Source organism: Sphaerodactylus townsendi, linkage group LG03 (assembly GCF_021028975.2).
Source record: "Sphaerodactylus townsendi isolate TG3544 linkage group LG03, MPM_Stown_v2.3, whole genome shotgun sequence".
NCBI classification, from domain to species: domain Eukaryota; kingdom Metazoa; phylum Chordata; class Lepidosauria; order Squamata; family Sphaerodactylidae; genus Sphaerodactylus; species Sphaerodactylus townsendi.
This window is the reverse complement of record NC_059427.1, coordinates 55,582,974-55,598,914: the sequence shown is the minus strand read 5'-3', so window position 1 is coordinate 55,598,914 and position 15,941 is coordinate 55,582,974. Positions and strand designations below refer to the sequence as shown.

Genomic DNA, 15,941 nt, shown 5'->3' with positions numbered 1-15,941 from the left:
ATATTTTGGAACAAAGTTATCTTCCCAGTGTACCATTGTTTTTTCTTCATCTCTGATTTATTAGAGTACGCTTTCCAAATCACACTGTACCAGTGCAATATGCACTTTACATGACATAAATGTAATCCTTCATTAAATCCTAGTCCATTTATCAGTCTACAAGAACCACTCCTATGATGATCATAGATTACTACCAATCTGATTCCTTTCTAAAATCTCTATGTATGATAGAGTATTCCCTTCCCTCCCCTCCCTTGCATGCCACCCCTCACTCACTCCCCTCCCTTGCATGCCACCCCTCCCTGCCCTCCCCCTGCATGAGTGGGTGGGCCAGGTCCAGATGCCAAGCCCCCTCCTCTTCCTTCCCCTCCCTTGCATGCCACCCCTCCCTCCCCTCCCCCTCCCTCCACTAGGGTGGGAGGGCCAGGTCCAGATGCTGGGCCCCCTCCCCTCCCTTGCATGCCACCCCTCACTCCCTCCCCTCCCTTGCATGCCACCCCTCCCTCTACTAGGGTGGGCGGGCCAGGTCCAGATGCCAGGCCCGCTCCTCTTCCCTTCCCTCCCTTGCATGCCTCCCCTCCCTCCCCTTCCCTTGCATTCCACCCCTCCCTCTCCCTCCCCTTTCTTTGCTAGGGTGGGTGGGCCGTGTCCAGATGCCGGGGCCCCTTCCCCTCCCTTGCATGCCACCCCTCACTCAAAGGAGTCCATATGCATAAAACATTGTAGTATTGACTATTGTCCCATTATTTGTGATTTGATAAGGAGCCATTTGTGGGACTTGTGATTTGATTTGGAAGTCCCTTAGGCATTTCAAATAGGGATTGGAAATTATTTCAGAATCATATTAGATCAGATTTTGTGGCTGAGTCAGCCTTTTCCTTCAGAGTCCTAATGGAACCACTGATCCCACTGATAAGTGGGATTTCTGATGAAATTTTTTTGAGAGAAATTCTCATTTAAAAAAAACAGATATCATTCCCTAGTGTCAACAGCTGCTGTAGACATTAATGAAAAAATGTATAATGATGGTATGATTCTGGGATCCTCAGTTTGGGGACCATGGGAAAAGCATCCCAGTGCAAAACACAGACACTGGGAGATAATATTTTTCCAAGGTCCATGGGTACCTAATTCTAAGATTGATTGATTGATTAATTAATAAATAAATAAATAAATAAATAAATAAAAAAGAAAGAAAGAAAGAAAGAAAGAAAGAAAGAAAGAAAGAAAGAAAGAAAGAAAGAAAGAAAGAAAGAAAGAAAGAAAGAAAGAAAGAAAGAAAGAAAGATTAAGGGATCATTGGAAAAGTGCACCCGGGTGATAATAGCTTATCAGATAGTTCTCACATGAGGTACATTTTAAACACCACACTAGTGAGTCCTACGCTAGCCCGAACAGGGGCCTTCCCTGCATAGGGTTGTCTTATGTACAAGCTACCCTTACCTGGTCTTCAAGGTTCTTGGCCATATCCTGCTGATGGGGCATTCATGCAGTCCCATTCCCTGCAACTCTGGGCAGCAGTCTTGTTGGCCTGGCTTAGCCAAGATCCTTGGTCCCTCAAGGTGCCCCTACATAAGAACATACAAGAGGTACAGTTGGTTAAGACCAATGGTCTATCCAGTCCAGCATCCAGTTTCACTGAATGGCCAACTAGCTGCCCTGGAGCACCAACAAAATGGACATAGGAGCTAAGGCCTTCACCTGATGTAGTTGCCTCTTAGCACTGGCATTCAAACGTTTGCTGATTCTAAATATGGAGAAACTCAGAAAGGCACAGGGTCTATTTTCCCACAATCCCTGAACCATAGGATCATGGCATTTAAAAATTTTCTCCAACTTGCATTTTCTGTTGATATTACTGAGTGCTGGGAGAAGGGGGTAGGATGTGCATTCTCTATATATTCCTCTTTACTCCTTTCCTCATGAAAGATCAGTGGGAAATCCTGATCTTTCAGGATTCTGAGTAAAGAGAGATCATACTCAAACTGATACAAGCCTGTGGGGGGATCTAATTATTTTGATTAGAGACTGCTTGGCCCACAGATCTGAGCTGTCAATTCAGATGAGCTTGAATGAACTGATCTTTCTTTCTCTGTATCCTTTCACTGTGGCATTATTCAATATTGAGGACTTGTGTATGTATTTGGGCATTTCCAATATTTTATCTTCATTGTTCACATTTCCCTGTGTTAGCATGTGGCATTCCCATTGTTCCGCTTGTTCCCTTTTTATTTATTTCATTCTTCAATCCAGCCAGTTTATCCTCATTGACATCAACAGAATTATGTGAATGTAAATTTTGGTACAGTGACTCAAACTGCATTGAGAATTTATATATATACCAATTGTTTGTTGAGAACCTGATTACATGCCACAGGCCATTGGAATGCAGCTGTTTGTATAAACTGATGCTCATTTTTAATTTTATCCTGAATAGTTTGTATGTGTTCTGTCTTGTTCTTCAGTTGCAGCAAAATACTTGCTATAAGCAGAATCCATACTGCACAAGTATAAATGAATAAAATTGAATGTGCTTCTGGCATGTGCAGCATCCTTTCCCATTATTTATTTTTATTTATTCAACTTTATGATTTTTTTATTGTTTATATCATGACTCTTAGCAGTTTGCATATGAGTCAGCTTCCACACTTGTCATTCTACAGACCGTGCAAAATCTTAATGTTTCAAGAGGGCATTTTTAAAAACATCCCAGAAGGGTACCTTGATAATGGAATAGTTCTCTGCAATGACTATTGTAAATAACAACTTCTGTTACTGCATTGTCTTTACTTGGTACTCCACTCTATATCATTTATAGTTTACCTGCCTTAGATAGTCTGTTGTTCACATTGGTCCTTATTTCTGGGATCCTAGTCCTACTAAAGTGTTACTTGGTTCTTATGCTCTCTGATTCCAATGTATATATCCTGTAGTCCACCTTGAGCCTCAGCAAGAAAAGTAGACAATAAAGAAATTAATTAAATGCACTGCAGCTGCTTACCACTATGACTTCACTTATTAGAATTTGGGTGAACAATATAAATACACAACCTCTAGTTTATAAATATAACGTATCCTAGGCTGTTTCCACACAGCCAGAGCAGTGAGGCATGGTTCATGCCGATGCAAGCCCCGGGGCCGTTTGCACAAACGGCCCCACTGGCTGCACAGCTGGCAGAGCAGGTTCTGCATGGCCACGCAGCCCCACAAATGGCTCCTTATCTCCTCCTGGCTTCCGTCACTCTGTGGAGGCCAGGGGACATGCCCCCATGGCCAGAATGATGACTACAGGGATGGAGGCCATGGCCTCCACAGAGCAATAGAAGCCAGGAGGAGGTAAGGATTTGGGGCCGGCACAGGGAAAATGCCACCTTCCACCCACTGCTATTCGCATGGCAGCAGGTGAAAGATGCCACTTTTCAAAAATGGAAAAAAATGAAAATTTGGGCAGCACTGCAATGCAGCAGCGCCTGCTGTGCAAACAGCACCCCAGGGACAGTTTTTTACTGTCCCTAAGGCACTGTTATTGGGCTGTGCGGAAACAGCCTTAGGGATGCATGCTAATTCCTGCACAATAGGATTTCCCCCTACTTATGCCATTCTAATCAAGTTGATCATCTTGTCTAGCAGTAATAGATGTATATTCTTTTTTAACCATTTTCCATGTCCTGGACTGCGGATGTCTATAACACAAAATGAGTATATGCAAAATGCGTTGAATGTACATTTGCATGAATGAAGTGCACAGAAAATCATAGTTAATCTTTGGAAGTACAAAAAAGCATTTGATGCAAAAAAAAATATGGAAGTATAGACGCAAAGTTTGAAATTTGTCTATTCCTAATATCTGTTCAAAGCTACAATTATGCTAACTGCACACCACAGATCTAGTATAGCCAAATCTCAGTTCCATTGTTTTCACTAACACCAGATGGATCTCATTCAGGCTGGCCACTCTTAATACATGAAAGATGGAATGGATTGGGAAGCCAGAATACTTACTAGTTTCTATATTGAATAGTGAGGGAGAGAGATTTCTACCTCTTGATCAATTGTGTATGCACTGTGAGCCATGAGAAGGAATTCAGTCAGTCAAGTTAATCGGGCGGGTCTTCCAGTTTCTTTCTATGATTTAGTGCCATGGTGGCGAACCTTTGGCACTCCAGATGTTGTGGACTACAATTCCCATCAGCCCCTTCCAGCATGGCCAATTGGCCATGCTGGAAGGGGCTGATGGGAATTGTAGTCCACAACATCTGGAGTGCCAAAGGTTCGCCACCACTGATTTAGTGATTCTTTGCTAGTACATACTTGTTTCTTACAAGAAGTCTGGCATATTATATTCTTCCAGCCATCACATCCTCCCCAATCTAATATTGGGCAAATATTATATCCATATATTACTTCTTGGCACTGCCCATTTTTTGTTCTTGAAATACACTGTACTGGATATCTGTCCAAGAACAAATATCATGCCTTGCCTTAAAACTTCCATTCACATGTGTCAAGTGAATGTTTCTTTCGGGAGAAAAAATTAACATTTTAACAGGAATATGAAATATGTTGTAAACAGTGTTGTAATGTGTTGGCAAAATCTGAGCTGCTGGTAGTCCTTTGAAGTTAAATTGACTTCAGACAGCTTTTCCCCCCTTTCACCTGTAAAACACTGCAGTGTTAAACCTTGCCTTTTACAATATCAGGAAATTGTCTATAAAAGAACACATTTTGTCTCAAGATATCTAGTCTAAAGAGATGCTCATTTAGTTGATGAAATGTGGCTTTGCTTTACTGACTGTCACAGTTTCTAATGAATGTGTTGTATGAGTCTTTTGTCTGATACTCAAAAAAGCAGTTCTTTAGTCACTGACAATAACAAGGTTGTGGTCATTTAGCACAGTGATATCAGAAACACTAAGGTATGTTATCAGCTGCAAGATGCTAAGTGCAATAGTATATAGCTCTAAGCTTGGGCTGGGCAGTTTTGGTATAAATTTAGTTCAGGAGGAAAGCAAATAATTAGCATGTTCTTTAGCTATAATCAGGGGGATAGGAAGCAGCCAGTTACTGACTATAGATATTTAAAAGTTATAAAACCACTGCAGAATGGAAAATAATCTGGAAGCTCTACTTTAGTGGTGTTTAGTTTATTCCAAGGCTAGGGATTTTTTTACTATGTGTTAAAACACATAGTTGCCAAAGTGAACATATTTTAATGGTCATATCAGTTTAGAATCACATATAGTGACAACATTAGGTAATCGGGAAGGATGAGCAAATGGTTTTCCTTTGGGGGGAAATTCATGTGGCCTAGAGGAAACTGGATTGTCACCAAAGCAGGATCTATGAAGTTCTAAATACCCATGACCTATTAATTTGATTGTTAACATTATAGTCTTTAAAAAATTCAAATGCTGAACAAATCAGAAAGTGTCATGTGAACAAGGAATAGATTTAGTGATGCAAACTCAGAATGTTCAAGCAAACCAACTTTATTTAAGATACTAGCGGTACCCGGCCACACGTTGCTGTGGCAAATTTCCTCCTCATCGCAGTCCGCAACCCACACAGATGTCCATGCAGGTGCAATGATACCCAGCATAGCCTTTTGGGCTGGTCAAATAGAACCTCTTGTTCCCTTTTCAACAGCAGATTGGATTCACAATGTTGTATTATGGTTTGTAGTGTGTGTAGTAGAATTCAGGGATCGTCCAACACAGGCTGGCACTGACAGTTCAGACCTAATTTACCTTGGAGTACGCAATGGCAGAGCCTGATGGCAGCAGCCATTATCTAACCACTCCTAAAAGGTCAGGGCAAACCCAACGTTACTTCGGAGTAGGCACTTACAAACCTCAAACCCAACGTTACTCCAGAGTAAGCACGTACCGCAGGTTGGGTTACTTCAGAGATCTCAGATTAGAACTACCTGGCCAGCTCTGTTTCAGAGTTGGCACTCCAGCAGCGGGTCAACCATACCCCTACCTTACTCCAGAGTAAGCCTCGCTGCGAGTGGACGGTGTTGCAGCCTGGAGGCAGCCAGGCTCCCAAAACGTGCTGAGCTTCTTGGCAGAAGAGCTTCCCACTGGCAGCGGGCCCTGAGGCTGAGTTAAGGCCTGCCCTACCCCATCCCACCTTGGGCCGAGGGAAGGGGGGCTCACCTGAAGTAGGGGCTGGCAGAGGCCAAGATGTTGGTGTGCATGGGGATCTCAGCCCTCCTCGTGAAAGGAGGTGAGCTCCCGCAGGAGCCAAGCCAGATGCTGCAGGTCTGACATGGTGCTGCCTGACGTGTCTGCAGACATCCCTCCTGCTCGCCAGGCTCTCTCTCTCTCTCTCTCTCTCAGCCGCCTTTCCTCCTTTTCCCTCAGAAGGCCTCAGACAGCCTTTCCCGCAGTCTCCCCGGGCTTCTCACGTGTGCAGGCCGGAATGCTTCAGCTAATAGCATATGGTACTGTTGCTACCAGGTTAATTCGGCACTGCTTGGAGGCAATTCCAGTGTGCAGCCCACCAAAGGACCATCCCTAGTTTAAGCATACAGCTCTTTTGACAATGTTATTTTTGAAGTGGCAACTTCAGCTGTGGGGGTTCGAAGACCAAATTGTCCAAGACGCATCACAGCGTGGGTTGCGTTGCGGTAGCGTCAGCAGCATGCATTGCATTAATGGCCACAGCGCACGTTGCATCACTGTCCAGCAGGTGGCACTGGTGTTTTTGGAAAAAGATGTTTTACCTAGGCCAGGTGTGAAATTTCAGGTGTGTGAACATCTAAAAACACGCTCGGATGTGAGTCCTACATTGTCTGAAAATTTCACAGCACTCTGTCCAGTAGTTTCGGAGAGCAACGATAAGAAACAAACGGACTCTTTGCTTTTTATTTATATAGATTTATTAGCTGCCTTTCTTCTTTATGGAGCTTAAGGTTGGTTACAACTTAGATAGAATATGTAAAATAAAATACACAAAAATATAAAAACAAAATTTAAAATCCCAACTCAGGACTGCTAGTGATCTTAACCAAATGTCATCCTGAAGAAAACTGTCTACAGCTGTCTCCTAAAGATCAAAATGTGTATCTCCCTGTGGAGCTTGTTCCATAATTGTTCTGTAATAGGCTGCCACTGAAAAGGCACTACCTTGTATAACTTTCCAAATGGCCTTCTTTAATTGGTAGATCAGTCGGGAGGGCATCTCTGCATGATCTTAATTCCTAAGCAGGAACATATGGGAGAAGATGGGCCTTCAGGTACCCTTGCAACAAGCCAGGCAAAACCAATGGGTTTTAACGGGCAAAACCAACACCTTGAATTGGGCTTAGGAGTAGATCAGTAGCCAATGTAGTATTGTGGTTACATGTTCCTGGTCACTGGCCCCACAGAATCTAGTCATAGCATTCTCTACTATCTGAAGCCTCCAAACACTTTTCAAGGGTAACTCTAAGTAAAGCAGATTGCCTAGATGTAACTAAGGTATGGATCATTGTGGTTAGATCTGACTGAACCAAGAATAGACATGTGCTAGCTGAAGTTGGGCAATAGGACTCCAAACACCACCACAGCCAACTGGTTTTCTAAGTTGGTGGTTATGTCAAGTAGCACTCCCAAGGTGTGAACCTGGCTTTTCAAGGGGAGTCTAACACCCTCCAAGGTAGGAGAGATCTCAAGTCCAGGATCTTTCTACTAATCCAGAGAACCTTTCTTGCCAGGATTAAGTTTCACCTTGTTTACCCTCATCCAGCCCACTAGAAATTCTAACCACTGGTTCAGAGTATCAACAGCATCCTATGGATTAGGTCGTGAAGAAAGATAGTGCTGGTTATCATCCACATATTGGTTATAGTACAGCCAAACCTTCAGAAGTTCTCTCTAGGCAGATTCACTTAGATATTAAATAGCGTGGGTAATAAGATCAAACTCTGCTGAATCTCACAGGCCAACAGCCACCAGGCAGACAGGAATCCAACAACACCACCTCTGAGACTGTTCAAGCAAACTAGCTATATTGCCTACTACAAAAATGAAAAAAAAATGCAATTTCAGTTTCCTAATCTAATACTGAGAAAAATTTGCTCTAGATCCTAACACAATGATATTTTAGATAGAATGAATATTAAACTGCAGCAAATTTCATTACTTCCAAGCACATAGTATGTTGTAATCAAATGTTTGCTATCTGTAATGCAATGAAAAGAAGGAAGGAAAATAGGAGCCAAGATCTAAGATCTCTTTGCCCATCTTAAAGAAAGACATACACAACTAGGACCCTTTTTTCTGCCTGTTGGACATTTAGCAAATAGGATTTCCTAGGTATACGGAACAGTCTCTGAGAAATGTCATCCTTATTGGATGGAAATGAAAACTATCATAGCTGGAAATGTGTTTTTTTATTAATTGCCTATAAAATTGGGTCCTGTTTGCCTATGTACCTAAATTTTGTCAAAGTGGATCCCTTGGATGAAAGTTGCCAAATCTGAAAACATGATTAAAAATGTAGCCAGTGGGAAACCACTAATGAATGATGCAAAAACCAAAGTGAAATTAAAATGAATACTGGAAAGAAAAAATGTGGAAAGAAAAACCAGAGCCTTGTACTCTAAAGCTCAAAGTCTATTTGCCTACACCTAGGTCCAGTAACTTGTTTCTTAATTTTAAAGAAGCTTTAATTTTTTTTTTTGAAAGCTACTTTGCAGGCAGATACAGAATAAGGAGAGCTGATACTGTCAGATGGGATAATTAAAGTGCAAAGTTGCATTAATTAAAGGATTTGCACTGCTTGTATCTTGTCACAATGCATGCAGTTGGTGGGATGCGGAAGTCAGGAATCCTCAGTTTGTGCACCCCTGATCTTAAAGGCAAGGCTGCCCTGGCTCCAAGGTTTAATTTATGGATGTGAAATAGACATGCACACATGGCTGTGCAGGGAGTGAAACAGGATGTATGATCTTTTCATGCTCTGCCAAGACAGTGTACTAACTTGTCTTTACATGATGTTCATTTCATGTAGAATAATTAAGCAAGGCCCAACACCATCGCATTGGTTGGATCCAAAGCAGCGTGAATGTAATTAATTCACACAATGGATTCTCCCTACCCTTTCCCTACCCCTTGCAGTCTCATGTGCCCTTCAAAAGCTGTTCCTGAGAGTTGACATGAGAGGGCTACAGCAACAGTTCCCCAAAACATTTAGGTATTTTATTTATTTTATTTATTGTTTGGACTTTTATACCACCCCATTCAGGATTGATTTCTATCAGTTCTCCCCATCCTACCATATCCCATTCTGTTTATAAGCATCTTCCAACTAGTTGTTGCAGCTATGCCACAGAGAAAAACAGCCCTCATTGTGACATGTCTCTGAAGATGCTAGCCATAGATGCAGGCAAAATGTTAGGAGCAGAAGCTACCAGACCATGGTCACGTAGAGTGGAAAACCCACAACAGCCATCAGGTCATGAAAACCTTTGACAATACGTTTTCCAACCCTCAGCAGCTTTTAAGAGAGGGAAGGGAAAAGAGAGGGAGGAAATCAAATCTTTGTTCCAGTCATAGTCCATTGGATTGTGGTTCATTATTTTTAAATCAGATGTAGTTCTGCCATGCTTAGAGATGTTAATTATGGTTAGTTTGCTTTTCATTACCTTGAGGCCTGTAAATGATTATTATTTGGAATACTAACAGTGTAGTCCTAAGGAGAGCTTTACCCTTCTAAGCCCATTGATTTCAATGAATTTAAAAGGGTTTGCCTTGATCTAGGGTAGCCCTATAATGGACAACAATGAGGAATTGACCCACCAAGTCTTCTTCATACCCGCTCGAGTGAGCAGCAGAACAATAATTGCTGGGAATGTGTAGGCTTTGCAAAGGCTTCTAGCTTTGTTTAACAGGGGAAGGAAAAGCAGGGGAAGGTACATCTCTGTGGGCTACAACAGCTGATTTACATAAGATATTGCTCTGTTTGTCTTGGCACATCTGAGTTGGCAGTTCTGGCAGTGGGTTTGATTCTTCAACTTGCAACCATGTTTAGAAAATTTTACATGCTGCCTCTCCAGAGGCCTGCTCAAGATTGTAACTTGTATGTCTTTTCTCCTGTGTGCCACTATTGATTAATATGGTATTGCACTCTCCTTCCCATTTCACAAAAGCAGAAATCTGCCACTATAATTCATGTGGCAATTCTTCTCTTTTCAGGAGGGGATCTCCTTTAAAACTCTGAATTCCTTTTTTTAAAATCACCTGGGTTCAGAAAGCAGTTTAAGGATGAGAAATTTTAAAGGAACGATCAAGGGGAAATATTACTGGTAGTTCTTTTAAATAACTCCGCAACAAATCTTTAGTTTTCTTTCTGAATGTGATTGAGTTTGGAAGAAACTTTGGAGTGCCTTCTAAGTTTGGATTCCATTGATAAAGCTTGGGTACAGTACCCCCCCCCCCACACACACACACACATTTTTTCCCTGCACTCCTGGAGTAACTTAAAAAGCTTTGGGCCATGCAGGAAGAATCAATATTGCAGCTCCTTCCCATGTTAGTGTCAGTTATTGAGCAGGTATGATAGTGTAGTATGAAGAGGAACTACAATAAAGATCCGGGACTTTAACAATCCCTCCAGCACTATGGGAAGGTACATTATAAAGCTTTCCACATAACCAGGGAAACATGAATGTTTATCTTGGGCACCCCTGCCAAATAAGATATAACAACCCAAAGTGGGTTTAATGAGTTTAGTATGAGACTAATCAGCCTCATTTTTACTAATCCTACTATTAGGGGCATCCTGCACTTGGAAGCCTCTCCTGCATACCTTTGATTTGTAAAATGCCAGCCAGGCTCCAAACTCTGTCAGCAATATATTGCCAATTGTGTTTATCCTGACTTGCATTTTAACTGTGTTTGGAAGGTGCCCATCTTGATCACCTTCCTAGAACATTCTATGAAACAACCATAGGTTCAATTGATACTGCCCAGCATACATGATGTTACTGGTCAATCTACCTAGCTGTAGGGTAAATCATGAACTCGTCTTCAAAATTGCATGATATTGCATGATGCTTGCCAAATTCTTCCTGCCTATTATGAACAAACCATCATATTCCAACCAACTTAATTGTGTCCTACCCAGTCAAAAATCTAGGCCTATTTATCTCTGTCTTCCTGCAACAAACAACAGCTGACAAAAAGGACTCTGAATACCAATCTAGCAAACTCTCCCAATTCCTGCTGAATTTGAATATTCTCTTGTGACTCTTAGTAAGCATGGGTAGTGCAAATGTCATTACTGATCTCTTTCCTTTCCACCACTCCCATCATGCAACAAATGCCATTAGCAAAGAGGCAGAGTGCACCTTTTGTGATCTCCTATAGCCAATCTCCTTTAGGCTGGGTGATTTGTGCCTGGTGGTTCAGGCTTTGTCCTGGGGATTCTGTAATGTAGAAGGGGTTGTGACAACAAAGAACTCCCCACTGCTTGAGCGACGAACAGGGATTCATCTCATTTCTGGCACTCATTCTTCCCCTTATCCAGCATCCTGGCAGAACCTGCTTGCATGTACAACTTTTCTCCTTAGCACACTTTCGATCTAGTTTCATGAGGTAGAACGGGGGTCCAATCCGTGTTTAAAATTCCTGCCATGGAACGCGATGCAAGTCTAGCAACCAATCAGCTCTCCGCGCATGCTGAGCGGTATGCACGCAGCCTCTTCTGGGTTTCAGTTAGCATAATGAAAAAACGCTTACACGAGTAACCGTACACCCTTCCAAACGAGCAAAAACCTGCTTAAACACCTAAATGTTTATCCTTGCAAACAAGAGAAAATACACTGAAACGCATAAACGTTTAAACATTTATCCTTGCAAACGAGCAAACCTCACGTTCCCGCCTCAAAAAGGTCCCGCCCCAACACGGCACGCCAGCCAATCAGGAGAGACCCGCAAAGGAGATTGTGTGGTGGTGAGGACTGCTACATTTCTGGAATCAGAGACAGGCCTACATGTCTTCACTGAATACATGCTGCAGAGAAGAGGTTGAAACCCTGATTAAAAGGATCTGTTTCTTTATGAACTTGGTTTGATCTAGAATAGAATTTTCTCATGGGTAATCGACCATATACAGGATTCATCTCAGAAGGAAACTCATGGTAAATTTTGATCTCTTCATGACCTCTGCCATAGTTCACAAGAAACAAGAATTGTGACATATAGAGACCATCTGTCTATGTCATTGATAAACAAATCTGCCAACTAATAATGTCTTCCAAATAAGAAGAGAAATATACACAAAATAAATGTTTACTTTACAAAGCTATTACTGAAATATTAATACAGGACTACTACATTCAATGAATGTGACACATCTCATATGCAAACACAAAGAAATATGTTTGAAAGATGAAAAGTTTATTTTATTAACTATTTTTTTCTGTAGAACTTTTAAGACAATAAAATGTTTTGCACTTTCTTATAAGCATTCTCTGTCTTTGAGAGAATTCCGTAGCTTAGGCAGGGCTAATACACAGTGTTTTGCCGAAGACAAGTTCTGTTTTGATTTGAAGCTGGGTCTCTCCAATCGAAAGCCACCACTTTATTTTTCACAGTACCACAGAGAAAGGCTCCGTAAAACATCCACAGATGATGTCTATTATACTTGTATGGTGTGTAAAACAAATAAACATGGTATTAGAGACAGTGGACAACTAGTTGAACTTAATACTATAGCTTTCATCACTCAGTTGCCATCCTGCTCTGTATTACTTAGCGAATTTGTTTGACATAAAGTAAACTCCACTCATTCCATGTTGTGCTGATTCAGGGCTGGTTTAATTAGAAATGTAAATGTGGTTTGTTTGGTAGAACTATTTGTATACATTGGCAGAAGTAATGAAAACTCTCCACTGGCTTTGATTACTCCACTGAGTTTCAATCCCTCTACATCTTGGGAGGCTACAATTATCTTGTATTATGGGAACATGAGAATATTGCAGTCCATTTGCTTGCTTCTTAAATGCATGGCTGACTTTGCTTCCTAACGCTAAAATTTTAGGGCATCAATCCAGCCAAAGTTAAATATGTATAAGTCCTACTGGCTATAATGACAAAGATTTGAGAATATGCTAAACTCTCACACTGAAATGAGGCCTGCAAAAGAACATCCTGTCCCTTTAATGCAGTGTGGAAATGGACATCTGAAGCTGATTGGGCATGGAGAGAAACAGCTACTAAATAACATCTCATAAGGCCTGTAGTGTAAGGAGCTCTGTGGCGCAGAGTGGTAAGTTGCAGTATTACAGTCAGAGCTCTGCTCACTACCTGAGTTCAAGCCTGACTGAAGTTGCTGGCTCAAGGTTGACTCAGCCTTCCATGAGTACCCAGCTTGATGTGGGTAAAGTGTAGATGACTGGGGAAAGCAAAGGCAAACCACACCATTCTGAACATAGTCTGCTTAGTAAATGTAATGTGACATCATCTGATGTGTCAGTAATGATGTGGTGCTTGCACCGGGAACTTACTTTTACCTTTTAAAGCCTATAGTGTAAGCTGCCAAGAGACTTTGGTATAACTATTTTTAAATAAATAAGTGTAGTAAAGAGACAGGACATTTATTTTCCAAGCCTGCTGGCAAGCTTACTTGAAATGGGTGGGATGTTATTTTGCTAAACTTAGGCTGGTGTGTCTCTTTTGTTTGCAATCAAGAATCAATTGTTGGAACATCACACAGTATATTTTATCCTTTTCCCTTCTGTTGTTTCCTTTTCATTGTTTGTGCAACCAACACTTATTTTTACTCTTTCGTATTAAAACATGTTTATTTGTCTCACAAACTAATAAAGTTCTTACAAAATTTATGGAATTTTCCCTTTGCCTTTTATTCTTCCATGTCTGGAATGTATATTAATGATCCTTTCTTACCCTACCACCCCCTTTTAAAATTTTATTTTGCTCAACCTGCCTTGAGGGCAAATTCTGTTGTATTTCACCATGTTTTCCCCTGGTGTGTTTTCTTACTTTTAGTCAAGCAGTTTTCTGTTCTTCTCTATAGAATTACTCTTTATGACTACCAAGCCATGTGTAGAACAACCAAAGAAAGTACCGACAGTGCCCATAGCTTACTGGACGTAAGTATAGTTAACATTATGAGCACTCCTTCATTAAATCACATTCAAGCAGATTGCGCACACACACACACACACACACACACACACACACACACACACACAATATGATTCATCGCTGAAATTCTTATAAGCCATCTTTTATTATTTGGAAAGTCTACTGGGAATTGCCTTTCAGTATTATCCCATGTCAAAAGAAAAATGGTTTGGTTAAAATAAATGTAATGCTTTTCACATTTGCCATATCAAAATATTCTGCAGTAGCTTTTTTTCTATTAGGCAGCAAGAATGCTAAGACTTTGTATGTCCTCTGATATGAACACCTGGTCTCTGGAGTTTGTAAGAGTGTGTGTGTGCGCATGTGTGTGTACATACACACATATGACTGAAGGAAATTTCAGTAGCCCACAGTTTAACTGTTTGTGACCTTTTAAATATTTTAACTACAGAATGAACAAGATATTAATTGTTTTACCGTTTAACTTGTAAAGCTGCATGAGAGGTTCTTCCTAGATATACCTTATATCCAGGAGATTCCATGTATATTAATTCTCTCTTCACTGCAAGATCAGGGCTATGAATCATTCAGGGTTAATGAATGATTCAGTGGAAGATACCTTTTTATTTAGATATATTAAAAAAATTAAACTTTCCAACTCATGCAGAATAAAATTGGTTAGTGGTTTTGGAACAATAAAGTATCTAGAATCCTAGTCTTCTACTTGCTGGTTGCCGGAAATCTTTATTGAACTAAATTTGTTTCCAATTACAGAGCTTTACAAGCTGGGTGAAATAACTTTGTACACTCAATTTCTTCAGTGGCTGGAAAAACAAAATGATGGAAACACCCCAAACCTTCATGGTTTATTCAATAAACCCTTTTAGGGTTTTTGTTTATTTCTTTGGGTACAAAGCGTGTTGCTGTTCTGGTGTACAGATAATTTGAAAGATCTACTATAAATCTAACCTTAAATAAATGGAAAGTCTTCAGCTGTTTTTTTTTTAAATTGAAGCACCAGAAAACAATCTCATAGAAGGTGGCATCAGTAACCCATTTGATAATGAAGTATTGTTCCTTAAAGGACTTTCAATCATTTTTGATTCTTCATCTAAAGCATGTAAATGACACTGTGAAGAAATGGGTTCTTTTCCTCAGCCTAGTGTCTGTTATTAGAAATCATCAACATGTTTTATTTCCTGCTACTCTAAATTGACATCCTTAGCACTTCAGCTGTTTAAAGCCACATTACAGTTTTCTTTGCAATGTCCCCAGACTTTCCACTATGACATTAAAATTTTTATTTTACATCAGGTAGCTGCAAAATCCATATGTTTCAATTGGCCTAGATGTTCAAAGTGTGGTTTTTCTTATTGATCACATGTGCTTTAGCTTATCTTTTTGCAGATTGTTGCTGTGTCAGAACCTTTCTTTAAGAACTAAATAATAAGGAATATATTTGTAACTGTCCACAGTTGATTTTAATTTTTCTTAGGAAAAAGCAAGAAATAAAAATCAGCAATATCTTTTTTCTGTATTTATTTCCCTTAATCTGTAGCTTTCAGATACCACAGCTTTATGGGTAAAGTTTTTTTTTCTTTTCTCTTAATACTTATTGGTAGAATAATGATGATACAGAAAATGTACAAAACAGATTATATTTGGTAGCCCCAAGAAAGAAAGAAAATTTGGCCAGTGGTAATGTTCACACTGGATATTTTTTTTTATTTTTGAAAAAAAATTCATGATGATAATAGAGCATTAAAATGTCTATCTTAGAGCTGTGGTATTTGGCTTCTTAAGAAATCTTCATTGATGGGATAAAATAATCTTTCTACATGAAGA

General features: G+C 40.4%; 1 protein-coding gene across 5 annotated transcripts in view; it reads left to right on the top strand.

The window, feature by feature from the left end:
• Window positions 1-15,941, top strand: part of CACNA2D3 (calcium voltage-gated channel auxiliary subunit alpha2delta 3) — a 707,732-nt gene that overhangs the window by 655,571 nt on the left and 36,220 nt on the right. For 4 of the 5 annotated variants that reach the window (XM_048490851.1, XM_048490850.1, XM_048490849.1 and 1 more), the window contains one exon: window positions 14,026-14,101. The exons of the other annotated variant lie outside the window; for it this stretch is intronic. In XM_048490851.1, the coding sequence (XP_048346808.1) occupies window positions 14,026-14,101 (76 nt within the window). The remainder of the gene's footprint in view (window positions 1-14,025; window positions 14,102-15,941) is intronic. 5 annotated transcript variants of the gene reach the window in all.